Source organism: Danio rerio, chromosome 20, assembly GCF_052040795.2.
Source record: "Danio rerio strain M-AB ecotype USA chromosome 20, GRCz13ab, whole genome shotgun sequence".
Classification (NCBI taxonomy): Eukaryota; Metazoa; Chordata; class Actinopteri; order Cypriniformes; family Danionidae; genus Danio; species Danio rerio.
Genome location: NC_141040.1, coordinates 44,686,109 through 44,711,868, shown reverse-complemented (window position 1 = coordinate 44,711,868; position 25,760 = coordinate 44,686,109). Strand labels below are relative to the sequence as shown.

Sequence of the window (25,760 nt, the reverse complement as noted above, 5' to 3'; positions counted from 1 at the left end):
CGCAAAAGATGTGAAAATGGAACTAAGGAATTTTAAACAAGAAGTCAATCAAAAATATTTTAATTATAATTATGGGGTGGCTTTGGGTGCTTAATCCCCTGATCCTTTGGAATATGTTACACTTGAAAAACAAATAGGTTGTATAACATTTATTTTGTTATCACATACATCAGGCGCACTCCACTTAACAAAGCTTTTGAGTTGGGTATTTAAATAGTCAGCTGTTCAGCAGTACCTGTTTCTACCGGCTGTGGGACACACTTGTCACATGGCAAATGGTAAAAAAAAAATCCAGCCACTGCACTGTCCTCATTCATACATTATTTTGCAGTAGTATCTGGATGCAGCTTTTATGATGCAAGCTGAGATTGCATCACTCGATGCAATGTCAGACAATGCACTCAAATGGTGCGAGTGACGTCACTGTGAGGGTTAGGTTAGGTGATCCCATTAAAAAGTATTAGATTAGATTAGATTAGATTCAACTTTATTGTCATTACACATGTACAAGTACAATGCAACGAAATGCAGTTTAGGTCTAACCAGCAGTGCAATAGCAGCAAGTGCAGGATACAGGAATAAGTTTTAAAGTGCAGTTATAGAAAACTATGGTGATATTTACAGATGAATGTACTATGAACATTATATACAGGTTGGATAAGCTATGAACAGATTTACAATAAATGAATATATGTGCAGGTTGCTATTAATAATCAGTAGTGTGCAGATAGATGCACATGATTACAAGTGTATATGTTACAATATATGAATATATGTCCAGGGATAGATAAACATGATTACAAGTGTATATGTTACAATATATGAATATATGTACAGGTTGCTATTAATAGTCAGTAGTATGCAGATAAATAAGCATGATTACAAGTGTATATGTATAGTGGGAGTGTACATAATTACAAATGCCCATATGCAGTGGGTATGTACAGTTCAATAATGTGGTGTAGTGAATGTGCAAATTTTAAACGTGCAAATATTAAACAGTGCAGTTATTGCGAGGAGTTTAAGTTAGAGCAGAGTGGGGGGTGTATTTGGGGGGGCAAAAAAGTCAGTGTGGGGCAGAGTTCAGGAGGGAGACAGCTCTGGGGAAAAAGCTGTTCCTCAGTCTGCTGGTTTTTGTGCGGGGGAGCCTGAAGCGTCTGCCAGAGGGCAGGAGAGAAAACTGTCTGTGAGCGGGGTGAAAGGTGTCCTTCAGAATACTGCGTGCTCGACGCAAAGTGTTTCTTCTGGATGTCCTCTATGGCTGGCAGTGTGGTTCCTGTGATGCGTTGGGCAGTTTTCACCACCCGCTGCAGTGCCTTACGCTCAGCAACAGAGCAGCTTCCATACCAGACTGTGACAGTTTGTCAGAATGCTCTCTATTGTGCAGCGGTAGAAGTTCACCAAGACGGCTGATGATTAGCTCAGATTGCACTACGTCAGGTCTGCATCCAGACCTCTCTTATTTTGAGGAGCTGAAGCTGAGGTAATAATACAAGTGTTTTGCAAAAACTGAATCGTTCCAACTATGAAGCTTAATGTTTGTTTTCACAGTATGAAATGTGTGTATTTGTGAAATGACTGTAATCAATAAAATGTGCATAATAATAGGAAAATATGTAAATTATTCAGAAAAATGTAAATTATACTAGCTTTTTTAGATATGATGTATGTATGTATATATATATATATAGAGAGAGAGAGAGAGAGAGAGAGAGAGACATATTAATCTAGATATGATATAGCCAGTCACATCTGTTTCTGTAATAGTTAAATCACAGTCAGTTCTTGTTCATTTATTCCAAACAAAATAGTTGTTAAACTAAAGTTTTTATACATAAGATTAATGAAAAAACTTTGTTTCATTGTTAATAGACAGCTCGCTAAGTGTTAACTAACAATCAAAATCGAATCCATCTGAGGTATATCCAGATTTTTATTCTAGGCACCTTTTAAACATGTGAATCAGAAAAATGAAATATGTGAAATCTGCATCAATATTATTTACAAACTTTGCTCAAGACATCCATTTTTTTTTTACCTTTAATAAGTTGCAATGTTGAGTGATTACAATGCACATCAAAAGAGAAAAAATAACACTGACATCCAAAAAAGAAGGAAAAGAAACATTTGGGACAGCCATCTAGTAAATCACTGGCGTGCCTAATACAATATACAATAAAAGGTAAAGCAAAACAAGTCAGCTATTTAGGTTTTATCAGCGAAGAATAATATATCCAGTGCAAAACATTGTTCAACACACACACACATTGGCTACAAGCATTAAATGAATAGTGTGCCAAACAACTAACATGTGCAAGTTGCAAAAGGATTATTAAGCACTGTTACAGTCATATGTTTATGTTGTAAATCATTAAGAAGGACAAAATCTACAACTTTACGTCAGTTTTTCACATGCTAAAGCAACACTGTATACATTGTGCGTTCTATAGGAAACGATCAATGGTGTGACTTATGGAAAACATGACCTGCTTTGTCATGTTTACTTCTCACAAATAAATTAAGATACTTTTTTTAAGCACAGAAAGATTAATAATCAATGTTTGATTTTTTTTTTTTTTTTTTGAAGAAGAACACAAGTTGATGAAGGAAATATTAACATCACATCAAAGGAAACCCAAGCCGTGTTCTTCACTTAGTTCAGCTTTCAACTAATAAACACCAACCGTAAAAGCATGCAAGATTTAAAATACAGAAAATACACATGGGGTTAGCCGAATGCGCAAAACACTATTTACATTTACACTCTCTTATCCCTATACATGTGGATATTGACAGAAGTAACGGCGGATTCTCTCAGTCGAAGTCGCGGTTGGTGAGGACCAGCGGAGCCACCAGAGTCCACACGTACAGAGAGATGCAGATCCAGCTGGAGCTGATCTTCACCCACACAGACGGCCACTTGCTCGTCATCGTCTCATAGTTGGAGTCAGGGCTATACAATTCACAAGGGGGGGAAAAATGAAAAAGTTGAGTTTAAGAATTGTTCTGTATATAAACTTTCCAGAATAAACAGAGTATAAAATGACATCACGACCTGTCTGCCGTTTAAAGTGCTTTATTTACCAAGACTGCATTTGATTGATGAGTGCATTTGATAGAGTACAGTACAATGGGGTATATGCACAGCTAGTGTCTTTCCTCCTATCGATAAACTTCCGGTGGAAGGTTAATCTGACTATTTACAGCAACGATGTTGTAATATAATTAAAATATAATCAGTTTAATAAACTTAAGCATTTGTTTAGTTGTTCAAACGTAAAACAAGATGAAAAGCCGTTTAAACACAAGTCCCGTCAGGAGCAGCAGGCAAGTACAAAAACTCATACATTTTCATATTTTAAAGACATTTTGCAGAACAATGGAGTTTAATATAGTGCCTCTTGTACATTCTGAGACCCACTTTATATCATATATCAATCAGGCAGTGAAAAATCACTGAATTTGAAAGAAAACAGACCTCGAAGGCAGTGATTTTGTAACGAATAACAGTTCACCGCAAGCGCTGGGTTACTAAAAATTAAAAGTCCTTCATACCTTATTTTGAAATTTTTATTTACAAATGTTTGCAATTCTGAGTGTGCCTCATGCAAGTGAGTGGGCTTGACAAACCACATGTGGAAAACACACTCATTCACCTCTCTGATAATTTAACAGTCTTAAACCACACACTTTCTTACAATCACTTCATATAAAAAAAGCTGCATTTATTAGGAGTGTAACGCATCACAGTTAATCCGTAATTCGTACGGATCACAACCCTTGGTTCAGAACACACATGACCTGCAGACTAACACTTTTTTTACGCCTCTCACGTCACTCAAATCACATATATGAAAGCATTTAGGCTTCCCTGCAAAATATATTGGATGACGAAAAAGTTGTGGTAGATTATTCGGCATGTGGTGGCTTTCTTAGCTTTTTAAAGGTGTTTTCTGTCACTACTTGTAAGCTGCACAGTTAATCATTAATATATCTGGATTTCAACACCCACACAACATAAATGATAAATGATGGTGATTGGAATATGTATATTAATCCTTCCAGTCACTGAATTCAAATTTGTTTAAAAAAAAAAAGAGATTCATTCTTTAGTCTTTTGAGTTATTTATAAAGATGCAAACAGTCAAATAACACAGAAATATTAGAATAACAGTTTATAGTTTAGATAAAACCACTGATGTTTATGGTAAAGATTAAAATCGCAGGAGATTGCATGACAGACAAAGGAGACATCCAAAACATGCAGTGCTGGTGGTCCTCCTGGAATATGGTTGAGGTAACCACAAACACTGGTATATAGTATAATGTTCAAAAAAACATTTCAGATAAATGCTGATCTTCGGATCTTTTTAATAATCTAATAATCCTGATAAACAATTGCTTAACTGTTAATAATATTAATAAATATTTCTACCGTTTAATTTAAAATTATTAACCCTTCTGAAGGCGAAGGAAAATTTATGAAGACAGATGAAAATATTATCCCATACCTGTACCAGTTGGTCAGTGTCATCATGATGTATAGGGAAGCCAAGAAGAGCATGAAGTGGAAGAAAGAATAGCTGTAAGTGACGCCATCCTTCTCATTATCAATGGCACGGTTGGTACCATCGCCCACTTCAAAGTTCTCAGGGGCAGGACCGTCCTCGATCAGAGCAGATTCATCGCTGGTCAGGGTCAGTTTGTTCACCTGAGTATTACTGGAGTTGCGGATGCTACGGAAATAAAAAAACACAAAGTTGACAAGCGCTGATACTATATAATGGGTGCGTTTACAAACACGGTCTTAATGTGTTTGTATGCATGTGGTTAATATGCATGTGGCATGAAAACATGTTAACCTCAATAATAAATATAAAAGAAATTGTAAAGTAATACTAAACTATTACTATTATATAATATAATTAAAGAGGGCATGCGCTGTGTAAAACATATGCGAAGAGCACAATTTTTTTTAGACTCGAGCGAACAGTTCGCGCAGTGCCGCGTTTCACTTGAGTTGAATATGAATCACTTTGAAGAGATTTTGTCTGAAACAGGGACTACTGTACAGACATCTTTATGATCTGTCCATGCGTGATCATAGAGATAACCAGATGAGCAAGAATTCTTGGCTAAAAATTGCAAGCCCAGTGGAAAAGGAGGAAAGTTTTTGTTAAAAAAGTAAAAAAAAAAAACCTGAAGGATAAGTTTGTTAAAACCAAAAAGAGAGGCGATGGCAAAAGTGGAGAACCGGGTGGTTTTAATACTCAATTACAGAATATGTTTTTCCACAATTCATAGGTTTTTTTCACAAATTATTTCTTTATTAACTGGAAAGGAATATTTAAAGCTATCGGTTTATTGGTGATGTGGTCACATAAGTTGGACCATTATTGCCTTTTTAGCAATAATGTAGAGAACAAACTAGCCAGACAGTAATGCGTGAATTGTTGAGTGGGTTAAATAAAAAGAGTCTTTAGTTTTTAGATTTTTACTAAGTGTACTGTTTTGCTTTTATTATTGGATAATAAAAATATATATATTTGAAGAGCAACCCATGTTCTGTGGTCATTAATATTTGAATAAACTTTAAAAGGTAGAACTGTCTGAGATGAACAAAAGCAAGTGATGCATCAAAGTTCGATTTAAAACAATCTTAAATGGTTAAAAAAAAATCCTTAAAATCATTAAAATATTTTATGAAAATAATTAGTTAAAAAAATCTTGAATGATATTAATAAGACGTATTTGCAGAAACTTCCTACTTCTATGGTTATCCATCTTGATTTTACGGTGGGTTTCTTTTCACCGCTCCCTGTTGTTTTAAAGGATATCACAACAGCGAACGCATCAAGTATAAAAGCTTCGTCCGTTTCGTGAGGTGTGCGTGTTGTCAGCGGATGTCCGCAAGCGGCACCAGGCGAAAGTATAAATCATGCTTAAGTTAGCGGTTCATTTCGCTGTGGCGACCCCTGATGAATAAAAGGGCTAAGCCAAAGGAAAATGAATTAATAATATCATTAAACAGATTTTAGCAAAATCTGGTAGTTAAAGCTTCATTTATTAGCTAATTTTGCCAAGAATGTAAACACATTAACCTTCCCTCGGTTGGTTTATTGAAGTGTGCACTGTTCATGTTGGACATGTAACAGCCTAATTTTATTTTGCTTCTCCACGGCACATACTTTGCACAAAGCCAATGTTATTAGGGCCATTTATACTTATGCATTCTGTCTTTGCTTCTCTGGCAATAACACTTATGAAATGCCAGCAGCCAATGGGGTTTCTATTTTCCACTGTGTTGAGTTTCATTGCTGCTGTTTTAGATTTTTTGACCAGAAATGCATTAGATGCTATTGTAGAAGTAGCGCAAATGTTCACTCGCTCACAAGTGGCCAAAATGAGTTTACATCACAGGGTGGCAGGGTGCACCCTTATAGATAGGGTGAGAAGCTCTGTTACCGGGAGGAACTCGGAGTAGAGCTGCTGCTCCTCCACATCCAGAGAAGTCAGCTGAGGTGACTTGGGCATCAGTTTTGGATGCCTCCTGGATGCCTACCTAGCAAGGTGTTCCAGGCATGTCCCACCAAGAGGAAGCCTCGGGAAAGACCCAGGACACTCTGGAGGGACTATGTCTCTGGGAACTGGCCTGGGAACACCTCGAGATCCCCCTGGAGGAGCTGAAGGGAGTGTCTGGGGAGAGGGAAGTCTAGGATTCTTTCGTGAATCTGCTGCCCCCGTGACCCGGCCCCAGAAAAGTGTAAGAAAATGAATGAATGAAAGTTTTGGTGGCATTGCTAGAATTTGATTGACACAATGTGAGGTTGTATTAATTTAATATTTGAAATAATTCCTTACATCCTTCAGTTTGCAATGAACTTAACTGTGAATTTAAGAACATCCAGATAGAGAAATAATCAGTAAAGAGAAAGAAATATACTACAAACTCAAGATACTTTTTTGACCCAGAGTTGTGAGAATGCAGCAGAAGTAGATGTTGCCTTTTGAGAGAATAAAATATGAAATAGAAGATTTCCACTGTGAAGTCTTGTAATTGGTTTTTTAACAATTTATTTAACAGAACAAACAAATAAAACACTCAGAGTTATTCATGCAAATTACTACGTTTTAACAGCACTACCAGGAAATAAACAAGAAATAAAATCTTTATTAGTTTACTGATTTGCACTGCACAACAGGTTTTTTGAGAGTGTATTGGTGTGTAAGTAAGCATGCTCATGCCTACAAACAAATGGCAAATGTTCTTACCTGGAGTACAGCACACACATCAGGAACAAGATCAAACCCACAATGCCCTGGGCATCCCACCACTGAACAACACGGTCCTGACCGGCAGGGCTGGTGCTGTTAAGACCAATAATGCCAAGCAAGCTAGGGTTGCATCTGCGGTCTTTGGATAAAAAAATATATACATTTTTTGTTTTAGACCATTTTATTACCAAGTAAATATTTGTGAGATTTAGAAAATCGTTCATGATCAATACCAGGTTCATTAGTCATGGCAGACCAGGTCAGATACATGGTGTAAAGAGTAACAATGGAGGACTGCAAGAGACCAGACCTGGGCTGGGACTCCTAGAGGAGATGAAAGAGAAGGAGATGAATTATTAACAGTGGATGCTGACTCGATATGGCATTTATTCCGACCTTCAAAAAGATCATCGCAGTCTAGCCAAACAAACAATGTCAGTATATTGTTTTCGTAGTCTGTACCTGGATTTTAGGCAGGATGGACATGACAGATGCACCAACGCACAGCAGCATGTTGATGCTGATGAAGACTTTATTCTCAGTGCACCCGTCAGAGTGAGTATAATAAACATAGAACAAGACCAGAGACATCAGGGACAAAGCGTAGTTGATGGCTGTGGCAGATAGAAGAGCTACAAAAAAAGATCGGGAAAAAAAAAAATTCATCAAATTGTGACCAATCAAATGCTCTCTAGTATCTGACATGCCCCGCCCTCTTCAAGACAGTTCACATTTGATGAGCTTGACCTCAGCCACTCTCACTGGCAAAGCCGTGATAAAGCAAAACGCTATTGGCTGTTTAATAAAAAGGGGAGGAGCTACACTATGTTGAACTTTCTCTTCATGTTGTGGTTGAGATTACGTCAAACGTAGAATAAAAATGCACATTTTAAAGCACGTTTCTCACTTTTTTTAATTAATGTACATGTACTGCTGTTCAAAAGTTTGGGGGGTCAGTAAGATTTTTTTTTAAGAGAGAGACATTGATACTTCTGTTCAGCAAGGATGCATTAAATTGATCAAAATTAACAGTGAAGACATTTGTGGTGTTATTTATTTAGGTTTTAATGCCATATCAGCAGCATTGGCTAAATTCAGCCTATTCTATATATAACTTACAATCATATGTTTGTTAATAATAAAGCATTGTGCAAAACACTGATAAAAAAAAAAAAAATCTTTCAAGTCAACCAATGATAAATATTCAAAAATGCCTCCAGAAGACACCTTTTTAAACAATTCACTTAAAATATTTTCTGAATTGCCTTCTAGTGTGTGTGTGTGTGAGTGTGTGTGTGTGTGTGTGTGTGTGTGTGTGTGTGTGTGTGTGTGTGTGTGTGTGTGTGTGTGTGTATTTATTTTTATTTAATTACTTAATAATTTTTCCCCCTGAATAAAAACTTTCCCTAATATCTTTTAAATTCCAATATACTATTAAAATATTTTATAGTCAAAATATTCTTACACAAGTTACAAACAGATTTCTCTTTCAGTGACCAATTCTGCAGCTTGTATGTACAACCTAGTCATGTCTCATAGTGTTACAAAAGATTTCTATTTAAAATGCTGTTCTCCTAACTTTGTATGCATGCTATATCTTTTGCATCAAGAACGAATTATAAAGGATCATGTGTCCCTGACGACTGGGGAAAAATTTAATGACATTTTAATACTTATTAAAAACAAAATAACAGATATTTTGGGTTTTAAATATATTCTACAATAAAACTGCAAACGAAAAAACAAAGAAAATGTTGTCCAACGTCAAACTACTGAATGCACAGGTCTAAAGGATTATGTACATTTACTTTTTTTATGCTATACAGCTACGTTCTGTAAAAATACATTTTAAAAACTTGAATTCTCATGTGGGACAGAACAATTGAAGCTCTCATAATGCATACCTGCATACCAGCAGCGAGAGTTTCCCTCCTCCATTTTCTCCACCCAGGACTCATTCCAAGAGTGGGCAAAGTCAATCAGAAGCACAAGCTGAATGAGGATGAAGCAAAATGCTCCAGCCATCCCAATGTAAAACCAGACTGGAAAAGATCCAGCAGAAGATCATCAATAGATTCTCACAAAACAAAAGCAAAACAAAGTCAAGTCTGCCTAATCTTTAATCTTTCATTGCTTAAGCTGGCTTTATAAATCCCACTTTTTATGTCAAACTATAATCACATATGTTGCATTCATTTGTTATTTTGGTTTATGGGTCACCATATTTCACCTTAAAGGGATAGTTCATCCCAAAACCACCAGCAGCCACAGTCTTCCATAGTAGGAGCTAAAATATTACAGAAGTGAACATTCCCTTTAACATATTCTAATTGCAAGCATGTTTCATTTTAAGATGCTAAAATGGAACTCTACCAGTGGTAAAAGGGCCCTCAGGAATGAAGAATGCTCCGACTGTAATAGCAGTGGCTGCAGCAAACTTGAAGAACCAAAACCTGTGGAAGAGAATTACATGCAGACACTTTAATCCAAAGTTATACAGGAACATGAGCTGCAGTTCGACAATATTCACAAATGCCTCATTTAGTAATCTAGTTTAAAAAAAAAACAAGCAAGAGATTTTATGGCTTCAGCAGTTCAGTGGGAGGCTGGCACTCATTCAACTTTAGTTCCTTTCGTGCAGAAACAACAAGGCGCCATTTGTTTAGTGAAATTTAAAATTTCTTAACATAAACCCTGCTAAAAAAATAACACAATAGACCCTTTCACACATATTTTATTGGTCAATTACTGTTAAGATATCATGTGAATAAATCACACTTTTCTATAATACATAAGTTTAAAACAATAAAAAAAATAACAACCAAAATAATCTATTATATAACATAAACATCTAAAACAGAGTTTTTTTTATGATTTACTTTTGAAAAATACTACATTTTTAAAAGACTCACGTTTACATTAATTCCTTATAACTAACAAAATAATAGGTTTCTCCAGATAAAAACCACGGTCTCATGAAATTAAATAGGGCATTGCAAAATATGTTTTACATAAAAGCTGTTATTGTAAGAGATGTTGTAAAATCGCTAGTAAGCATACACGTGTGTATATAGAAAACAGGATTACCAACGTAGGCATGTTCAAAGACAGAAATCTGCTTTGGACAAGGCATGGGAAGAAAACCTGTTTCAAGGTATACCGCAGTTTGGAAAAGCAAAGTTTTTAAAACCAGCAAGATTTTCTGTTATACCATTCCAATGGTATATGTAAGATTTTTTTTTTACTTTCTTTTTAGTTTTTTAGGACAATAGTATCTCCATGCTGTTTTAAATTGTAAAGAAATTTGTGTTATTGAAACTAATTAAGACAGTAGAAGTCAATGCTTCATAATTTAGCCTGACATGTTTACTGTTCCTAAAGGTTTCTTAAAATAAAATATATTTTGTGAAAATATTGTGTTCAAAGGGAATAAAAGTTGTTGTTTTTTACCCAGACATTTAAATAGAACATATTTTAGAGCAGTAACCACAATATTGTGAAACCGTGATATTTTTATCCAAGGCTATCATACCTTCCCAATCATATACCGACCCATGCCTACTTTGGACCAATCATAATGTTCTGTCTGGCTGGCTGTTTATAGAAATCGCTATAAACGGATTGTAATTTACTTCTATGTAAACATGATGCGGTAACACTTTACAACGAGGTTCATTAGTTAATGCATTTACTAACATGAACTAATCATGAACATTACATGTACAGCATTTATTAATCATTATTGAACATTTACTAATGCATTATTAACATCCGAGTCCATGCTTGTTAACATTAGCTAATGCACCATGAGTTAACATGAACTAACAATGAACTACTGTATTTTCATTAACTAACATGAACAAATACAGTAGTAAATGTATTGTTCATTGTTTGTTCATCTTAGTAAATGCATTAATTAACATTAACTAATGAACCTTATTGTAAAGTGTGACCCATGATGTTTTAGAAAAACATTTGACTATTGTGCTGGGTCTGGCACTTGAATCACATCTATCTTCATAATTTTGCTATGCCGTGGTTCTCAGTACTATAGTAACTATCTTTATTAGTATAGTATTCCTCGTATCCCCCCTCCCCCCAAATTTTTTTTTTTTCAAAAGTGTTATCAGAAAGATCCAGAAACTAAAGCAATTCTCATCCAGGTTGATTTAAAACAAAACATACATCATGAATATTTTAGTACTTGTGTTTTGTCAGTAAAATTTATTTTAGTACCTTAATATTGTTTAACTCCTGAGAAAAAAAGTGCTGCTTTTTTATTAACACACACTTGTAATTTCTTATATTCAACTTGCCAAATGTCAAGACAAAATCACCCAATTGTTCTAGAACGGGGGTGCCCAAACGTGCCAAAACCAAACTTGATAGAGGGCTGTGGGTCGAAGGTAAATATACCAAACTATATTACATTCAATTTGCCATGGCTAATTTCCAAATTTATTTGCGAATATTTAAAAATAACTAGAAAATGTTACTTTAAAACATAATAATTAAGGATGCAGTATCATTCTTAACATTTTACAATGAACGTAATATGGTAAAAACATAATTTCATTTATAACACATTTGAGTTCAATGGTGAATACACTAGTCGAGCTGCTCAAGCCTTTGTCTTGATTTGCTCACCGATGTCTTGTGAATTGTCCTCAATCTGTAAAGTGACAGTATTTACATTTTAAAAGTCTGATTTGTTTACTGCATTTAAATGAAAATTTTATTTATTTATTTTTTTTTGTAGCTCCTCAAACAAAGAAAAAAAAGGTTATGTTAAACTTGAAATGGCGAACTCTGTCACATGCATTCACCCCAACCAACTCCCCATCATTCTCCCTCTCTTTTCAGATGAAATGGTGGGCCAAATCAAAGATTAACATGGGCCAACAGATCCTACTTTGGGCACCTCCGTTCTAGAATAATGAATCCTTTCCAAACAGAGCTATTATCTTCATTAATATCATGCAGCCCTAGTTATTTTGGTAATCATACAGACTAATGATAACATACAGTGCTAATGATAGATTTTTGGAAAAGTTAAATTTGGTCACACACTCACCCGTTATGCACAGCAGCTCTCGGGTCCTGGCTGCTCTTGACCTTGACCATAATGAGAGAGAAGAGCAGGAAGAACATGGCCATCCCAAAGCACACACGATAAACAGCTTTATAGCCCACCAGCACATCACAGTTAACATGACCTTCCACTCCTGGAATGGATGAACCCATTCCTCCTTCACAAAAGCCTGGAATCTGTGGTGAAGTAAAAAAAATGCTTTAGTAACAACCCTGAGTATCAATTGTAAAATGAATAAATAAATTGAACTTTTAATGCTGAGTATTGCTGTGTCACCTTCTTCAATTGCCCCTCCATGCCCGGCATGAGCATAATACAGGCGATGCCCACGCCAAGCAGCATGAAAAAGGCATAGATCAGCCGAGTGACAGTGGAGTTGTTTCCACTCGGGCAGCATCCGCACAGCAGGCAAGGAGCACTGCCACAAAGGCAAGGGATCTACAGAAGAAATAAACAATAAATGTGATGCAAGCCATTTTAGATGGTTGACTTTTTTTAAACCCCAGTCTCTCTGGATTTGATCTGTCAAAGAGATCTCAGGAAACTTATCCTATATATTATTTATTTTATTAAATTATTTAATATATCATCATTATAATGAGCATGCACAATACTGATAGAATGGGCAGTTATCATTTAGACTTTTAGTGTGCCTTTTAAGAATATTCAGATTGTTGTATTTCGGTAACTGTTCGTCAGAGTACTATGCTGGAAGACTTAATAGTTCTTTATTTTCCAACATGAACATTTTCAAGTGTTAATCTGGCCTACGACATTGAAAATTCTGTGACTATTTAAAGATGTTTTGTTCGTTAGTCCTGTACAGTAAGGCTCCATTTGTTAACATCATTTCCTTTACCTAAAGTCTATTTAATGACAAATAGGAATGCTTATATATAATAACTTTAACTGTTAAAAGGTATTAATTACTAGCTAATTAGAAATTAATAAAGTTGTGGTAAATAATAACTTAACGTTTCTGACTTTAATTGTAATACAATAATGGTTAAGTTTTTTTAAAGTTTTTTATAACAATAATTGTGAAAAGTGCTATACAAATGAACTTTAAGTGAATTGAAGTACAAAAGCATTTAATTATCTTAGGTAATGTTAATTTCTTAGTTAATGCCTAACAAAATCCTTTTAAAAGCCATAATCATTTTATTAAATTGAATAAATAACTAATAAATTAAGTTGTATTATTTTTTATTCATGAATTTGTTGATTTTAATGCAATTACTAACGTTTACTAATAAGACTTTATTGTAAAGTGTTACCTATTGTACTTTAAGATCCTTTTGCATTTCTGTTGCACTCAAATGTTAACGGGAAATGGACGACGTTTTTAAAATTCAGTATCAATTGGTACCAAATTACAGTATCATGACAACCCAAATGAACAGCATGTGTATATATATATATACACAATAATGCAATACACTAAGTATTTTTTGTTATTTTACCTATTACAGCAAGGGTTCTTAAATTCCGGCCTGGAGGGCCGATGTCTTGCAAGGTTTAGTTCAACCCCAATCAGATACACATGGGCTAGCAAATAAAGCTCTTACAAGGCTTTCTAGAAACAACTTGCCTTAACACACCTGCAAGGATGGAGCTCAAATCTACAGGACACCGGCCCTCCAGTACGGAGTTTGAGAACCCCTGCGTTATGGTAATTTTTTTTGCAGCTTATGTCAACTTATCATGTTAATAACATATATCATGATAAAAGCTTCAGCAATTCATTGCAAAAAGCAGTTTCTCTAATCAAAAACTTTGCATTAATATAACTTACAATGGTCAATCACTTGATGCCATTCTAAATTTTGAGTGGTTTTTATATGAAAGTGTCTGCAAGAGCAGGAGTTCGCAAACTTTTCAACTGTCCATGCACACCAATAGTCATATATAAATACGAGCATATTGACAGTGCAAAAAAAGTGCAACAGTCTATTAACTATATACATTTTTTGTCATTTATTCATTAGTTTAATTTAATATTAACCTCATGTAATGAGACTGGTGGGCACAATGTTTACAGCAGAAGTCTATTCTTGGTTTAATTTTGAATCTGTATTTTTAATGTACGTGAGTGTCAAAATTTACTATGGTACCATAAAATCAATCTGCTTCAACTGATGCTACTGCTGCTGTGTCGTTAATATAATGTAAAAACACAAGGGGTCACAATCCAATGGAGAAAAATCTAAAGGCTTATGATAAAGGCCTTTATTTGCATATCGTTTTTTTTTTTTTTTTTTTTAATGTAACTTTTAAATCCTATTGAGCAATTCCAGCATTGTGGATGTGACATTTGCAGTAATATCTCAAAACATACATTCATAGAAGAGTATATGTTAACTTTATATTGAAACATCTGTTTATATTTTCCAAAACTACTAATCACAGAGTTATAGGAGCAGAAAATTATCAATCTCTAAACATTTTTTACATTTTAAATGAGGAAAATAAATCTGCGTTATGGATGTGATGAAAAAAGTCAGCAAGTTTACAGTATACAACATACTTTAGAAATTCTGCGAAATAAACTGCACAAACCAAAAGAAATAATGCTAATTAAAAGAAGAGAGTTTGTTCTCTACAGATCAAAAACTAATTATTTTATGTTATTTGACATTTTTTGCATTCATGAGGAAAAATCTTTGTTATGTGACAGATGTGCAATTGGCAGTTGTCTGATTTTGGTAAATAAAACATAATTGTTTGAAAACACTGACAGAGACATTTTCGAGTATTTTTAAAGCACTGTAAAATACTTGCTTACACAAAAAACACAGAAACAGTTTAGCCATTTTGGCTTAATTTTTTTCATGGCAAGGTTGACATTTGCATGGAATTGCCCTATTTTATCTTCTGTAGGTTATGGATGAAATATGGTCATTCTAATAGTTTAATAAAGCTTGCTTGATTTTTGGAAATCACCAAGCGTCCTCCCATCACATCACTTCAAATGACTTCTTTGAGTAAAATAAGCAAGCTTTGGTGACTCATAATAAACATGATGAATGCAGAGTGAATCTTATCAGTTTTTAGGAACAATTTAAGAAGCCTCATCATCTCTCGCCCGTACCTAGGGTCCAAACCAGACAAGGATTGTACCTAAATTTGTCCAGCCTTACGTAACAAAGACAGAGTGTTTAGACATGATTAGCTCAAACAGGACCTTAAATCTGTCCTGAAATAAACCTCTGGATAAATAACTTATTAAACAGCTTCACCTAAAATGAATAGCTTACACATTCTTTTGTTAGGGACATAGATATTAATAAACCTGACATGACAACAAGACTCTATACCAGCACAAATATATTTGGAATATTAAATGATGATCTCTTTAACAATATTGCGATTTAAAAAATAACTAAATATAACTAATATAAACATACAGGTGTTAAGCAATACATTCTGTTAAGCAATATGTTTTCTCTTCGGTCTCTGTATGAGTGTGTGTCATCCTCATGTGCTGACATCTTATCAGTGTTTTGATGTCGCAACACTTGAAATCATCATTTGAAACCAGCATGTCATGTTAGAGGATGTTGTTTATGCTTAGAAATGACACTTGTGCTGAGAAAACATGATAATTATTTCTAAACTGAAATATCAAACGACGTGTTGGTTTCATTATCACACTGGAAAACATTGTTTATCTTGTTTAATTATTCGGCTACGAGATAAATAGCAGTAAACACGTTTTACTAACAAAATTACGCGAAACATAAGACGAAAGTGCTGTGCACTTTGTGTATCTATGGTTGTGTACGACCACAATAACATTTTGTTCTTCATCAAAACAAGGGAACCACCCAACATGACACTGTATATTTGATGCAACATCACGAATTTAATCAAGAAAAATGTAACCACGGACATTGATAATTTATTATCATGCTGTAACGTTAGTTTGTCATTATTGGTAATTATTCTCATGATTTAGTGGGTATTATGAATTTAGGGCATCTCGAAAGGCCCAGACACCATTTTCTCTTGTGTCTCTGTGCCGATGCGAATGTCATCAGCATAACATTTTAATAAACTCGTCGAAAATCCGAAAGTTTACATGTATTAGGTTGTATTTATATTTAGACAGCGTATTATTTATTGAACTCACCCAACTGGCCATGGAACAAAGCCCAAGTACGGCCCCCATATTCGTCGGTGATGTGGAATATTTTTCCGGACGGGTTTGAAAATGGACGCGGTGTGTTTACAATGCAGCTCCGCTGTCTGATGAAGCCGGAAACCGCAAGGTAGTTTCACATTCAACATTTCAAAATAAAACGTCTGGCTTTGACGGAGGCAAAATATTTCATGGAAATTACCAAGAAGATGAAGGGGAAAAGTAACAATTTTACATTGTGTCTCAATTTAAAACATAGAAACGAGTGATACAAAGTACATGTCATTTATTTTGAACACAAACAACAAAAAGTTACACATAATAACAATAATAATAATAATAATAATAATAATAATAATAATAATAATAATAATAATAATAGTAATAATAATAATAATAATAATATATAAATAATAGGTGGCTCTATTATGTTTTAATAGCAATTTTGTTTACATTAATTAATGTAATGTAGGAATTCCTAAGGGTTATAATATATTTCACATTATGGATCTTTTAAACATTATTATTTAGCCATTTTTAAAGCTCTCTGTTTTTTTTATTTATGTTAATGTCAACCAAACCTCATTTACCTACAGCCTTCACTATTCAAAAATAGCTCCCTTCTTATAAATTGTTTGTATGGCCCTTTAACAACGGAAACTTCCAGCTTGTTTTCCATGGATTTTCACAGGCTCATTTTTGTGTCTTGCTTCATATTTATTGTTTATATTCTTCTGTGTTCTGTATGGCTGCTCAATAATCCCCATATGTGTTTTTATTGTGTCAAATTATATTTGAGTCTTGTTTTATCTTGTTATATGAATCCATTGCACAAATAAAAAGAACACAACTTTTGGTTTCTTCACTGAAATAGATTTGTAAAGAAGTAGAGAAGAAAACTTAATAGATAAGCTGTTTTAGCAATAAGAAATAATTGATGATGAGCTGTTAAACTATAGGGGGAAATGGAAAAATGCACACCTCTGGCAATTCAATAAACCAAAGTACTTTATTTCACTCTTATACGATTACCACAGCTAAAACAGGGTTGAGATGTTGCATTTCAAGACGTTTTCAGTGGACCAGTGAAGCTAAAGCTATATATCAATAAAAAGTGTATTAAAAATAATATGTATTACGGACCATTAAATAATAGTTGCCAAATGGTTTGCCATCTTCAGGTTGGAGGAAAGTCCTTACCCCAGGTGAAGGAGTGTCTTGGGGTATTGTTCACGAGCGAGGGAAGGATGAAACTTGAGATTGACAGGCAGATCGGTGCAGTGGCAGCAGTAATGCGGTCAATGAACAGGTCCGTTGTGGTATAGAAGGAGTTGAGCCGAAAGGCAAAACTCTCAATTTACCAGTCAATCTACGTTACTTTCACCTATAATCACAAGATTTGGGTCATGACCGAAAGGACAAGATCTTGGATGCAAGTGGAAAAAATGAGTTTCCTTCGCAGGGTGGCTTGACGCACCCTTATAGATAAGGAGGGGAGCTGTCACCCAGGAGGAGCTCGGAGTAGAGTCGCTGCTCCTTCACATCGAGAGAAGTCAGCTGTGGTGGCTCATGCATCTGTTTCGGATATCTCCTGGATGCCTAGGGAGGTGTTCCAGGCATGTCCCACCGAGAGGAGGCCTTGGGAAAGACCCAGGACACGCTGGAGAGCGATAGTTTGACTTTATTAATCCCCGGAGGGAAATTCACATGTCACAGCAGAGCTCTCCATACTAAAAATAGATAAATAAGTTACATACAAATAAAAACAATAATAAAATTACATTTCATACTGCACACCTTGGTTTCAAAAACAACGAGTAAACACTTGTACATATCTAATATCTAATTCAAGTTCAGCACAATTCATCTGGTATGACTTTGGTTATACAATCTGATCACTGTTGGTAAAAAAAACTTCCTGTATCTTTCTCTGTGACACCAGGATTTAATTAATCTTGTACTAAAAGAGCTTGCACACGCTTGGACTGTATCAAAAAGGGGATGACTATCGTGGTTCATTATACTAACAAATTTGTCCAGCATTCGATCCTGTGCAATCTCTTCTATGGTAGGTAGTGCTCACCCCACAACAGAACCTGCCCTTTTTATAAGCATATTTAATTTGTTTTCTCCTTCTCCAACAGTCCCCCTCCCCAGCAGGTTACAGCATACAGAATCACAGAAGACACCACAGAGTCATAAAAAGTTTTTAACAGTGTCTGACACACACCAAAGGACCTCAGTCGTCTTAATAAATGAATGCGGCTCTGACCCTTCTTATACACCTGGATTGTGTTTTCAGACCAATCGAGCTTGTTGTTCAAATATACACCCAGGTACCTATATGACGAAAAGATGTCTGGGGTTCTTTCCTGAGACTGCTGCCCCATGACCCGGCCTCAGAAAATCCATTGAAAATGAATGAATGAATGAATAAATAAATATATTAGGGACTTTGCAGTTGATTATTGGTTTAACTGAACTATCTGTAAAATTGATAGATAAAGTATTGATAGAAAATTACCAGTAGGCTACTTGAAAAAAGAAGCATTTAAAAATCACATTTTGTCTTTAACATTCTTATTGTGAAATCAAACTTCAACAATATCAATAATTGAGTAATGAAACAGAATCAAGGAAATCTGTGTCAGCTCGAACAGATTCATGGAAATCAAGCTATAAGTCCAGGTAATACTTGCCCTTAGGCAAATGATTAAATAAATGGGAGATGCGAAATATCTGTAAAAGCTCTTAAGGTTATTGACCTCATTTTTAAATATTGAAGTATAGCTGTTGATTCTGTGACTGTATGAGATTACCAGTTCATTAGTCACTAGGGAAACCCAAAACCAATACCTCACACCAATACAGACTAATATATGCTGCTCAAAAAATAAAGGGAACACTTGGAGTTACATTGTGTTGTTTAGGTGTTCCCTTTGTTTGTTTATTTATTTTTTTGTGAGCAGTATATTATCACTGTTATTTTTTTGCAGTCTACTTCATGACAAGTCAAAAGGAAACTATTAACAATATCAAAAAAATAGTACAATCTACAATGAACATATTTGCCTCCTCTCCCACCAAGAACCCAATTACACTCAAAAAATGACATTTAAATGATCTGAATCAACATAATTATTGAGTTTTGTGGGGGACAGCTTAAATGTAAAAATATTTATGTTCAATCCACTTAAAACTGTAAAAACTAATGAGGTAACTTAATTCTTTCATGTTGTCACAACACAAATCAATTGTCTGGAACCCAACATTTTCCTCTTTTACTTCTCTTTAACCTAATTAACCGCCAACTTATCCAGCAAATGTTTTATGCAGCGGATGTCATTCCAGCTGCAACCCATCACTGGGAAACACCCATACACTCTCATTCACACACATACACTACAAACAATTTAGCTTACCCAATTCACCTATAATTTACCTATGTCTTTGGACTGTGGGGGAAACCAGAGCACTCGGAGGAAACCCTCGCAAACATGGGGAGAACATGCAAACTCCACACAGAAATGCCAAGTGACTCAGCGAACCAGCAACCTTTTTGCTACGATGTACCCTTATAGGTAAATTGAATATACTTAATTGGCCGCTGTGTCTACATCCGCTGTGTAAAACATATGCTGGATAAGTTGGCAGTTCATTTCGCTGTGGCGACCCCAGATGAATAAAGGGACTAAGCAGAAAAGAAATGAATGAATGAAAACATGTTTACATTTTCCATTTCCAAACCACCAATTTAATAATGACTTCTCTCTCTCTAGGCTTACTTGTGAGATGTAGCAGAAGTGGTACTCAACACTAGAGCTGTGATTGGCCCAGAATGTCTTATTAAAGGGCCACCATTCTGTGATACACTCAGTCAGCCTAGAATTTCCCTCTTATTGAAAGTGACAATCCTGTATTACTCCAATCTCTTTTTCAAATTAGATTTTTATTACGTAGAAAGACATGAAAGCTTTCTATTCGAAGTAGATGATACTAATTATTTTAATGAATCTCGGGGAAGATCAAGAACACTGTATTCGTATTTTATCAAGCCATTGTAAAGTCACCATTGCATCAGTACCCATAATTGCAGGGTTGGGATTTTAATCCAACCACTGGTTGTAAAAATTTGGTAACCGTTTACAATTTGGGGCATTCAATTGTTGTATTTATTAAAATTAACAATGATTTATTATTAATAATTAGGCCCACTCTATTTTCCCCTTCATTAAGTCTATTTTCGTACTTGTGTAAATGTGTGTGAATTTATAGTAATTCATTTGTTTTATTCATTTCAGGAATATTATTGGCTGATGTTCATATGATTTGTTTATAATACAGTTTGTAAAGTAATATTTTCTGCCTTGTATAGAGACTTGCTTTATTTACTAAATAATACATTGAATAAATATTAAATAAAAGTTAAAAGGGTATAATTTTTTTATTAAATTTTTGTTATAATACTCCCAGAATCATTCTGCATCAATCCATAAATTGGAAGAGCATCCACTGTGTAAAATATATGTTGGAATAGTTGGCGGTTCATTCCATTGTGGCAACTCCTGATAAATAAGGGGGTTAAGCAGAAGGAAATTTTTTAATTTATGTTTCATGTTGTGCATTATTACCATATCGAGCAAACAAATGAATACTATGCAAAGCAACAGGACATGATGCAGTCCTATTGTTTTAGTAGGCAAATGAACAAACAGTTATTTCAGTTTGTTAACTGCAATTTCTCCCTCTGGTTTCTCCACCATCTGCCTTTTCTCAGGAGAGCTGAGTAGCCTTTTTTTTTAACAGTTAATCAACCCTTCATAAAATTTTCAGATGAAAATCTCTTTTTGCCACTCTTTTAGATCAATGCTCCTTTGGTCTACAGATATCCTCTATCACTTCATAATTAAACATATGCCCTTGGGCCGCTGGCGTTGGTTTTATTTTTGGATTTGACAAATGAGATGAAGCCGCTGCGTGTGAAGCAGGATTGTAATTATCCTCAGCCAGTTCAGAGGGTTACCGGTTTGTTTGTGAAGGGGAGGATTGTGATTGCATAAGGTGTTTAAGGTAGTAGTAGACAGATTAAGGTTTGACCCGCAGGGCGGAGGGTCAGAGATTTTGTGTATGTATGTATAAATAGAGCTTGATGTTTCTGTCAACTGATTGTGGATGGGCTACAGTATATTTATCTAATTATTGGGGCAACACGGTGGCTCAGTGGTAAGCACTGTCGCCTCACAGAGAGAAGGTCACTGGTTCGAGTCCCTGCTTGGTCAGTTGGCATTTCTGTGAGTTTACATGTTTGCCTTGTGTTCGCATTGGTTTCCTCCAGATGCTCCTGTTTCCCCCACAGTCTAAAGACATGCGGTGTAGGTGAATTGAAGAAACTAAATTGGCCATAGTATATGAGTGTGAATGGGTGTGTATGGATGTTTCCCAGTACTGGGTTGCAGCTGGAAAGGCATCCGGTGTGTAAAACAAATGCTTGATAAGTTGGCGATTCATTCCACTGTGGCAACCCTTAAATAAAGGGTCTAAGCCAAAAACAAAAACAAAAAACAAATGAATGAAAACATGTTTACAAATGTAAATGATACATCTTTATTTTAAAATGATATATAGGTGTGCAAATACAATATTAAATTAAATAAATGTATATTTTTATGTTATATCATTATACACATTAACTAAATTTCTCTGACATGTATAAATACAGCACTGAGTAGTAACTGATTACATGTGAAGTTAATAAAAGTTAGAATTTTAATAGATTCTAATTGTAATATACATTATGGACTGGCATATGGATATGGTATTTAATATATATTTTACATTTTTACACTCCTTTACTTTTTAAATATTTCTGCTTATACTGTTGGTTACATTAAGAGTTGGTCTGTAGAAACTATTTTCATTTAGAAATTGACAGTAAATTTGACAGTTACAGAGAATTGACAACTCAATTAAACGTGAAACTATAAGGAAATAGTGAAGGGATACTTCACAAAAAAAATCAGTTTTACTCCTCTTTTACTTGTTCCTCTACAGAAGAGTTTCTTTGTTCTGTTAAAGACACACTGACAAACAAAAATATATTTTGAAGAATGTTGAAAAGCAGCAGCCAATTTATTGCTCTTACTATGGTTGCTGGTTTCTAATATTATACAGAATATATTGTTTTGTAATCAACATAAGAAAGAAACTCAAACATGTATATTCATTCATTTTCTTTTCGGCTTAGCCCATATAATAATCTGGGGTAACCACAGCGGAATGAACTTATCCAGCTTATGTTTTACACAGTGGATGCCCTTCCAGCTGCAACCCATCACTAAAAAAACATTCTAACATGTTTAGAACCACTTAATAAGTGATGACATAATTTTCATTTTAGTAAAAGCTCTCCCTTTAAAATTAAATCAGTTCATCTTAAGGCTACTTTTTACAATGTAGTTTGTTCAAATCAGCTTAAATACAAAGAAAAAAATAATAAAAACCATAACAATATTTCACTTAGGTGCATGGAAAGCACAATCGCCTCACAGCAAGAAGGTCACCGGTTTGAGCCTCAGATGGGTCAGTTGGCATTTCTGTGTGGAGTTTTCATGTTCTCCGTGTGTTCACATGGATTTCCTCTGGTAGCTCTGATTTGATGGGTTACAGCTGGAAAGGCTTCCGTTGCTTAAAACATACGCTGGATGAGTTGGTGTGGTTCATTCCGCTGTGGCGACCCCAGATTAATAAAGAGACTAAGCCGATAAAAAAATGAATGAATGAATGAATGAATGAATGAATGAATGAATGATCTTCTCAAGTTGTAAATGAACTTGTTCACTTGGTCTGCTAGATTGGGATGCTTGATAGCAGGGGTGGATTTAACAAATAAGTGAGGTAAGCAGTTGCTTACCCAGAAATCTAGTCCCAAGACTCGATGAGTCCCAAGAAATCTATGGGCCCCCCTAAAATATCTTCTATAAATTATATATATTAATATCATATTTTCTATCGTAAGGGTCAAACAAATACAATTGTAACATAATTATTACATCCAGGAAAATGTGTCCCCCCCAGTCCACCCACTCCCAATTATTAGAGCATTCCAGAAATCAAAAAAGGTTTATCCAGCATATATTTTAAGCAGCGGAAGCCCTTCCAGCTGTAACCCATCTCTGGGAAGCATCCATACACACACATATACACTATGGACAATTTAGCTTACCCAATTCATCAATACCACATGTCTTTGGCCTTGTGGGGGAAACCGGAGCACCCGGATGAAACAGAAATAGCAACTGACCCAGCCAAGGCTCGAACAAGCGACCTTCTTACTGTGAGGCAATCGTGCTACCCACTGCGCCACCGTTTAAAAGTAAAGGTTTAGTTTTAAAAACAAAATAGTTCATGCATTATTTTTAATTGTGAGTTCATTTTAAGGAAACAAATCATCTAAAATGTAGAGATTGCATTAAGATATGGAAAGGAAGATTGAACAATTTAAGAAAAAAGACTAATAATAATAAAAAATAAAAATAATCAGTAAAAATACAAAAGCTGCATCTTAAGATTGTTGGGACACCGTAGCTGTATTGCTTAGGGCCCCCAAATAACTAAATCCGCCTCTGCTTGTCAGTCTATGTGTCTATTAATATTATATTGAGCGCGCTCCCGCGTGATGTCGGCGGCGCGCGGGGTAGTTGTGCTCGCTCGCGCTTGATTCGGTGTCAGAGAGAAGGAGAATCACGACGAAGATGGTCTCGATACGCGGAGTTCCCCTCATGGATAGCCTCTGTTGGTACTGATTTGAGTGTTTCTCCCGGATAACTCTGCTTCGAGGAGTTACTTCGTATTCGGAGTGAGTAAAAGCTCTGCTGCAGGACTGTTTTTAGAGATATACAGAGAGGGTTTAGAGATGTGGAGAGAGAGCATCACTGCGCGCTTTCAACTTCTCTATGTCCAGTGCTCTGTCCAGATGCTCGCCAATGCATTACTGCGTTTACATGACAGGACAATAAGTACACGAATATGAACCACGTGTTTGGAATGAGTATGGATAGACGGTATTTAAATAATCCCACTTGTCGTAAGGAAAATCTATTGTTCCTGTTATAGTGTTCTATGCACTGTTATCATGCAATATGCGTCTGACACTTGAAGTAATGCACTGTATTAAGATTTATTTATTGTATGCCATTGTATTTTTAGCGTATGAATGGCTTTCGTGATGAAATGATGCTGTTGCATTTATGCAAGAACTGAATATGTTAGGCTGGTTATTGTTTTCATTTGACTTAGTTATAGTCTTTTCTGCCTGAAATTACACTGACCTTGAATTGTGTGTAGTGTTGTAGACCAGAATGCTTTATATGGCTGGTTATTAACTAATCAAAATGATTGCAGTAGCCTATATATATATATATATATATATATATATATATATATATATATATATATATATATATATATATATATATATATATATATATATATATATATATATATAAACAAACCTTTAGTCAGTTGCTCATACCATGTTCAAGTCATTCATATGTTTCTGATCAAGCAGCTAATGACAGGCTTAGAAATATGTACCAAAACAGCTTAAACTGGATTTTCCAGCAAGGATTATTGCAGTTGCACTGTATGAATTTGGTTGTAAATGATCAGTGTCTGGTAGGGATTCTTCAGGGCTGTAAATGTTTGGACATAATGAAAAACCTACTGTATGTAAAGTTGGAGTGCTTGTGTTAAATATTAACCTTTTTTGTTGTTTCAATAAACCCTAAAAATATATATTTTCATATTTAATACTTTTAAAAATATACAAAATCCAATAACATGTTTGCTATATATATATATATATATATATATATATATATATATATATATATATATATATATATATATATATATATATATATATATATATATATAAACAAATAAATGTTTGTCTAATCATTCTTGCCACTTCAGCAGTCAAAAAACTGCTGTATTTGTAGCTGTTCATACACTACTATTATTACTTAAAAATATTTTATATTGCAATTTTTTACGGATAATTTGGTTGACCCTGAATTACATTTTGAAATATATTTTAGTAAATGAAGATTTAATGTAAATATATTTATATATTAAATATAAATATATATGAGTAAAAATATACACTCCCCAGCCACTTTATTAGGTACACCTGTCCAACTGCTCGTTAACGAAAATTCCAAATCAGCCAATCACATGGTAGCAACTCACTGC

At 34.9% G+C, this 25,760-nt stretch overlaps 2 protein-coding genes and 1 long non-coding RNA gene across 3 annotated transcripts in view; 1 reads left to right on the top strand and 2 right to left on the bottom strand.

Moving 5' to 3' along the window:
• The window catches only part of LOC147839429 (uncharacterized), a 382,751-nt gene that overhangs the window by 260,774 nt on the left and 96,217 nt on the right, over positions 1-25,760 (bottom strand). The gene's annotated exons all lie outside the window — the stretch shown is intronic.
• Positions 1,916-16,615, bottom strand: serinc1 (serine incorporator 1). The gene is given in 10 exon segments (NM_199727.1): positions 1,916-2,953; positions 4,512-4,736; positions 7,273-7,414; positions 7,509-7,599; positions 7,738-7,907; positions 9,180-9,317; positions 9,649-9,728; positions 12,350-12,543; positions 12,644-12,805; positions 16,500-16,615. Coding segments are annotated over 10 exon segments (1,380 nt in total). The 5' UTR covers positions 16,539-16,615; the 3' UTR covers positions 1,916-2,814.
• pkib (protein kinase (cAMP-dependent, catalytic) inhibitor beta) overlaps positions 24,232-25,760 on the top strand; it is a 63,471-nt gene continuing 61,942 nt past the window's right edge. Inside the window, 1 exon segment of the mRNA NM_001122945.2 lies at positions 24,232-24,363. The gene's annotated coding sequence lies outside the window, so the exon portion shown is untranslated.